At 46.2% G+C, this 6113-nt stretch overlaps 1 protein-coding gene across 1 annotated transcript in view; it reads right to left on the reverse strand.

The window, feature by feature from the left end:
* Window positions 1–6113, reverse strand: part of AKIRIN1 (akirin 1) — a 14474-nt gene that overhangs the window by 7415 nt on the left and 946 nt on the right. The window contains exon 3 of the mRNA XM_011955645.1: window positions 6044–6113. Within this exon, the coding sequence (XP_011811035.1) occupies window positions 6044–6113 (70 nt within the window). The remainder of the gene's footprint in view (window positions 1–6043) is intronic.

Below are 6113 nucleotides of genomic sequence, written 5' to 3' on the forward strand. Positions count from 1 at the left end.
AAAAAAAAAAAAAAAAAAACCACAGGGGAGCCCGGATGATTTATCTAAAAAACAAATCAAAACAAACTTTGGAAAAGAGGGCAGCAGAAACCATTATGTTTGCAGTGAGGACACTGACCAAGGAAATAACTGAGATTTAATGCCTAGAAGTGATGGCCAGGGCTTAGAAAATAATTTTCTGATCCTAAGAGGCAACGCAGTGTGTGGGGAGATTCTAAGTCAAGGTAATCACAAAGCAAATTTGCTAAAATTAAATAGCCCACATGTGGCTATTTATTACATACTGGCTACAATATTACACATTGCAGTTATACAGGAAGATAGTCTTGTATTGATTGGGTGGATGGAAGCACATCAAATCAATTAAAGGGAGCCCAGGAAACTATTAAAGGGAGCCCAGGAAACACAAATTACTAACCACCTTGAAATACACTCCTAGAAACAACAAAGAATCTGAAAGGATGTGGTTTTCAAGTTCTTTGTTTGTACCTACTAATTTAAAAAAAATAGTAACTGTACCCATCTCAAACAACTCAAATTATTCTAGTGTATACTTTGCTATATAACCACCTTTTTTTTAAAGGAGGTATTAACAATGCCACTTTGCTTCTTACTAGCTGTGTGAGTATAACCTTGAGAAGTTATTCAAGATCTTTACTTCTTCAATATAAACGTCAAATACCTACCTGATAAAGTGGTAAAAATAAAAACCAAAGATAACAATAATGTCATAACAAGTGACAGTACAGTCCAGGAACTGACATGAATTCAAGTGGTTCCACACATAGTCAAACTCCCTAACTTTCAGCCTAAATACTGGAACAATGTAGGAGACGCTTTAAGAGTGCTATGGGCCGGCTGGGTGCGGTGGCTCACGCCTGTAATCCCAGCACTTTGGGAGGCGGAGGCAGGCAGATTACGAGGTCATGAGATCGACACTATCTTGGCTAACATGGTGAAACACTGTAAAAATACAAAAAATTAGCTGGGTGTGGTGGCAGGCGCCTGTAGTCCCAGCTACTCCGGAAGCTGAGGCAGAAGAATTACTTGGGAGGCGGAGGTTGCATTGAGCCAAGTTTGCGCCACTGCACTCCAGCCTGGGAAACACAAGGAGACTGTCTCAAAAAACAAACAAACAAACAAACAAAAGAGTGCCATGGGCCAGGCACAGTGGCTCAAGCCTGCAATCCAGCACTTTGTAAGGCCTAGATGGGAGGATCACTTGAGGCCAGCCTGGGCAACATAACGAGACCCAGTATCAAAAAAAAAGAAAAAAGGCAGCGCATGGTGGCTCACGCCTGTAATCCCAGCACTTTGGGAGGCCTAGGCAGGCAGATCACCTAAGATCAGGAGTTAGAGACCAGCCTGGCCAACATGGCAAAACTGTCTCTACTAAAAACACAAAAATTAGCTGGGCATGGTGGCGTGCACCTGTAATCCCAGCTACTTGGGAGGCTGAGGCAGGAGAATTGCTTCAACCCGGGAGGCAGAGGTTGCAGCAAGCTGAGATCATGCCACTGGACTCCAGTCTGGATGACAGAGTAAGGCTCTGCCTCAAAAAAAAAAAAGGAAGAGGAAGACAGTGCTATGAAGTTCATATTTTAGATCCCTGAATTTATTTTCACTTCATTTTATTTTTTGAGAGTCTTACTCTGTTGTCCAGGCTGTAGTGCAAATAGCACAATCTCAGCTCACTGCAACCTCTACCTCCCAGGTTCAAGTGATTCTCCTGCCTCAGCCTCCAGAGTAGTTGAGATTACAAGCACCCGCCACCACACCCAGCTAAATTTTTTTATTTTTAGTAGAGACAGGGTTTCGCCATGTTGGCTAGACTGGTCTCAAACTCCTGATCTCAGCTGATCTACCCGCCTCAGCCTCCCAAAGTGCTGGGAATACAGGCAAGAGCCACCACTGCCCCACTTTATTTTAAAATGTCTTATTCCTCAAGCCAGAGCCAATACAAGGATAAGAACCAGAAATACTTGAAACAAGAAAGGACAAGTAAGAGGACAATGCTCAAAAGAACAGAAGGTCTTTGATAAACCTCTGCCTCCTGTATGGCAATGTTAACAAATGGAAAGATACTATTTGAGGGCGGTAGGACTAAGAAGTCCAGAAATCTAAACACAGTATCTATGGGAGAAAAATAAGAAGGTAGACATGATTTTCTTCTGAAGAAGGCCGTATAAAACACAAAATTTTTTTCAAAACAAATTTCATTTTAACAGTGGATAATTTTAATCCTTGCCTCCATTACTTGAGATTGTGCTGCCAGATTCTTTCAGGTCTAAGCCCATCCTCCACACTCTACAGCGTTCCTACCTGCTACAAACCAAAAAGCAAACTCTTGAACATGGCAGTCAACACTTTCCAAGATCTGGCCTCAATTTATTTTCCTGGTTCCATCTGGATTCCACTACAATTCATTTACATTATTCTTTCCTTAAATTGTGGGTTTTTTGGACTTTGTCTCACAGTTTCCCTGTGCTCAAAATGGGCCTATTGCTCAAACTTTATCAAGACTCAGCTAGCCGGGCGCAGTGGCTCACGCCTGTAATCCCAGCACTTTGGGAGCCCGAGGTGGGCAGACCACTTGAGGTCAGGAGTTCGAGACCAGCTTGGCCAACATAGTGAAACCCTGTCTCGACTAAAAATACAAAAATTAGCAGGCCAGGTGCGGTGGCTCATGCCTGTAACCCCAGGACTTTGGGAGGCTAAGGCGGGCGGATCACCTGAGGTCAGGTGTTTGAGACCAGCCTGACCAATATGATGAAACACCATTTCTATTAAAAATACAAAAATTAGCTGGGCATGGTGGTATGCGCCTCTAATCCCAGCGATTTGGGAGGCTGAGGCAGGAGAATCGCTTGAACCTGGGAGGTGGAGGTTGCAGTGAGCTGAGATCACGCTACTGCACTCCAGGCTGGGAAACAAGAATGAAATGCCATCTCAAAAAAAAAAAAAAAATTAGCCGAGCGTGGTGATGCATGCCTGAAATCCTAGCTACTGGGGAGGCTGAGGCAGGTGAATCGCTTGAACACGGGCGACGGGGGTGGCAGTGAGCCGAGATTGCGCCACTACACTCCAGCCTGGGCAACAGAGCCTGAGCAACAGAATGACTCTGTCTCAAAAAAAAAAAAAAACTCAGCTAAAATGCTACTGTGGTCAGCAACCCCTTCTTCCATGCCTGGAATCCACCTACCAAGATTTAAGCAATAAAAGCCTTAGTTTTACAGAACCTTTCCACAAAAAGTACCATACAGATTGAGCATCCCTCATCCAAAATGCCTGAGACAGAAGTTTTGGATTGTGGAATAGTTCCATTATACTTAGCAATTGAATATCCCTTACCCCAAATCAGAAAAACTCCAATGAATAAGTATTTCCTTTGAGTGTCATATTGACACTCAGTTTTTGGAGCAGTTCAGACTTCGCAGCATTTTGGATTCCAGAAAAATTACCCAACTAATTTTTTAGTTGCTTTTTTTTTTTTGAGATGGAGTTTTGCTCTCGTTGCCCAGGCTGGAGTGCAATGGTGCGATCTCGGCTCACTGCAATCTCTGCCTCCCAGGTTCAAACAAGTCTCCTGCCTCAACCTCCCAAGTAGCTGGGATTACAGGCATGCACCACTACTCCCGGTTAATTTTGTATTTTTAGTAGAGATGGGATTTCTCCATATTGGTCAGGGTGGTCTCAGACTTCCGACCTCAGGTAATCCGCCTGCCTCTGCCTCCCAAAGTGCTGGGATTACAGAAGTGAGCCACTGCACCCGGCCCTTAGAATTCTTTTGTGGAAACAAGGTCTCATTATGTCGCACAGACTTGTCTCGAACTCCTGGGCTCAAGCAATCCGCCTGCCTCAGCCTCCCAAAGTGCAGGGATTGCAAGTGTGAGCCACCACACCTTGCCCATATTTTTTTTTTGAGATGGAGTTTTGCTCTTGTTACCCAAGGCTGGAGCGCACTGGTGTGATCTCCGGCTCACAGCAACCTCTGCCTCCCGGGTTCAAACGATTCTCCTGCCTCAGCTTCCCTAGTAGCTGGATTACAGGCCCACGCCACCACTTCCCCCCACAACAAAAAACACTTTTTTTAAGATGGAGTCTCGCTCTGTCGCCAGGCTGGAGTGCAGTGGCACGACCTTGGGTCAATGCAACCTCCGCCTCCCGAGTTTGAGTGATCTCTTGCCTCAGCCTCCTGAGTAGCTGGGACTACCGGCGCCCGCCACCAAGACCGACTATTTTTAGTAGAAACGGGGTTTCACCATGTTGGCCAGGATGGTCTCGGTCTCTTGATCTTGTGATCCACCCGCCATAGCCTCCCAAAGTGCTGGGATTACAGGCGTAAGCCACCTCGCCTGGCCCAAAAATCACTTACGAAGCAGCTACTGTAATGTGAACTACAACCGAATTAGTCTAGAGGGTAGTATTGAAAAAATAAAACATTTACATTAAACCCATCACTTTATACTTTTCAAAATATTTTTTGCAACTATCTTGAGGGTTCTTCAACAAAAGATAGGGCAGATATTAACTCCAATTTGCATAAGTGAGAACCAAAAAGATTATGGACTATCTTTAGGTATCTGCAGGAGCCAAGGAAGAACAAAACATCACTGCAAGTGGCCATCTGTGGCGCCTGTCTTTGAGGGTTCTTTAAAATGGACTTTTGCAAACATTATCTCATTCTGTACATAAGGTTATACAACAATGAATGGCCAGGGAATTTAAAGTAGAACAGCGTTTTTATGGGCAGGTTAGTCAGGTAATGGATAAGAGACGAAGTAATTACTCTTATGGTATTAGCAAACAGAAGGGAAAAACATGATAAGGGCACAGAGCGGTGGGTCTAGAGGAAAGAGCAGAGGCACAGTTTGAAAAAAATGCGTAAGAGACTGACCAGGTAAGATATGGTCACAGTTCATAAGTACTTTGAATTCTAGGATAAAAAAGTGAACTCGAGTTAAGGATACGAAGTCCGGGAGAGCAAGCGGGGTGTAGGAATCTTGGTGTGAGGAAGAAGGCCTGCAATTTGCATTGCGGATCGATATGCAGAGGAAGGAGGAAATGAAACCTGAAGGCACTGCTACTTAAAAGGGGTGAAGAAAGGATGATTTTACGGTGAGCCTAAGGTTTTGCTTAAGCTTGAGGAATAGAAAAAGACACAAAGAAACGACTTGCCCTAATCCATTATTGAGACGTCCTCCTCATTTCCGGAAGTCCTTTAAAATCGCAGAATATTAATGCTGAAGCACCCTCCCCTTTACTCCTGCGCTATGAGGTGTCTACTGTAATGCCAGTCCTTCCTTTTCCTTGGACGAAGTGGAATGCCTTAATGGAGAGTCCCTGTTAAGGACAGTTACATTCTTAGTTCAGTAGAACCTCCGTACGTCGTAGGACTCTCAAATTCTAGCTAATGATCCACCGATTTCAAGCCATATATGGTGCAAGGCAATAGCCACAGCATAAAAGAACGTGGCCAGTCCCTCAGAAATGATCAGGTTGAAATCGGATTCCGTGACTCTTCCGGCGGCCTCTGGGTCCCTAAAGACTTCTGGAAATCATGTCTCCCTACAAGCTACACAGTACAGCGCTAAACAGCACGCACTCGCGCCCCTTTCCCGGTAACCCACCCCCAACCCACCCCCGCCCTCCAGGCCAGGTTCGTGAGCAGAATCCAATTCTCCATGGCCCACTGGATCTGCAGGATGGCTCGGTGTAGACCCGGCCAGCGGAGGCAGCAGGGGCTTCAGCGACAGGGAGGGCCCTGAGCGGCCAGAGGTATTCCCATCTTCCTCTTTGGTGTCCACCCCTCCAGGCTCTCCTGCTTCAGGAAAACCGAAAACCGACCCTGTGGCCCCACAACCCCTCCCGGATGCCTCCCATCCCCGGAAGCAACCAGGCCCAGCGGCATCCCAGTTCCCTTTTCTCAAGGCAAAGAAGGGGTCCCTGGGTAAACTGGCCTGGTATTCCCAACCCTCCCCCAACGTCCCCCAAAAAATGCCTGGGCCTGGCTTCCTGCCAAGCCCGCAGCAGCGCAAGTTACCCGGAGTTGGAAGGCGCCGCTCGCTGCCGGGCGGGGCGGGCTGCTGCAGACTCTGCGGTAGGGTCTGCGT

The sequence above is a fragment of the Colobus angolensis genome, unplaced genomic scaffold (assembly GCF_000951035.1).
Source record: "Colobus angolensis palliatus isolate OR3802 unplaced genomic scaffold, Cang.pa_1.0 Scaffold4, whole genome shotgun sequence".
Classification (NCBI taxonomy): Eukaryota; Metazoa; Chordata; class Mammalia; order Primates; family Cercopithecidae; genus Colobus; species Colobus angolensis.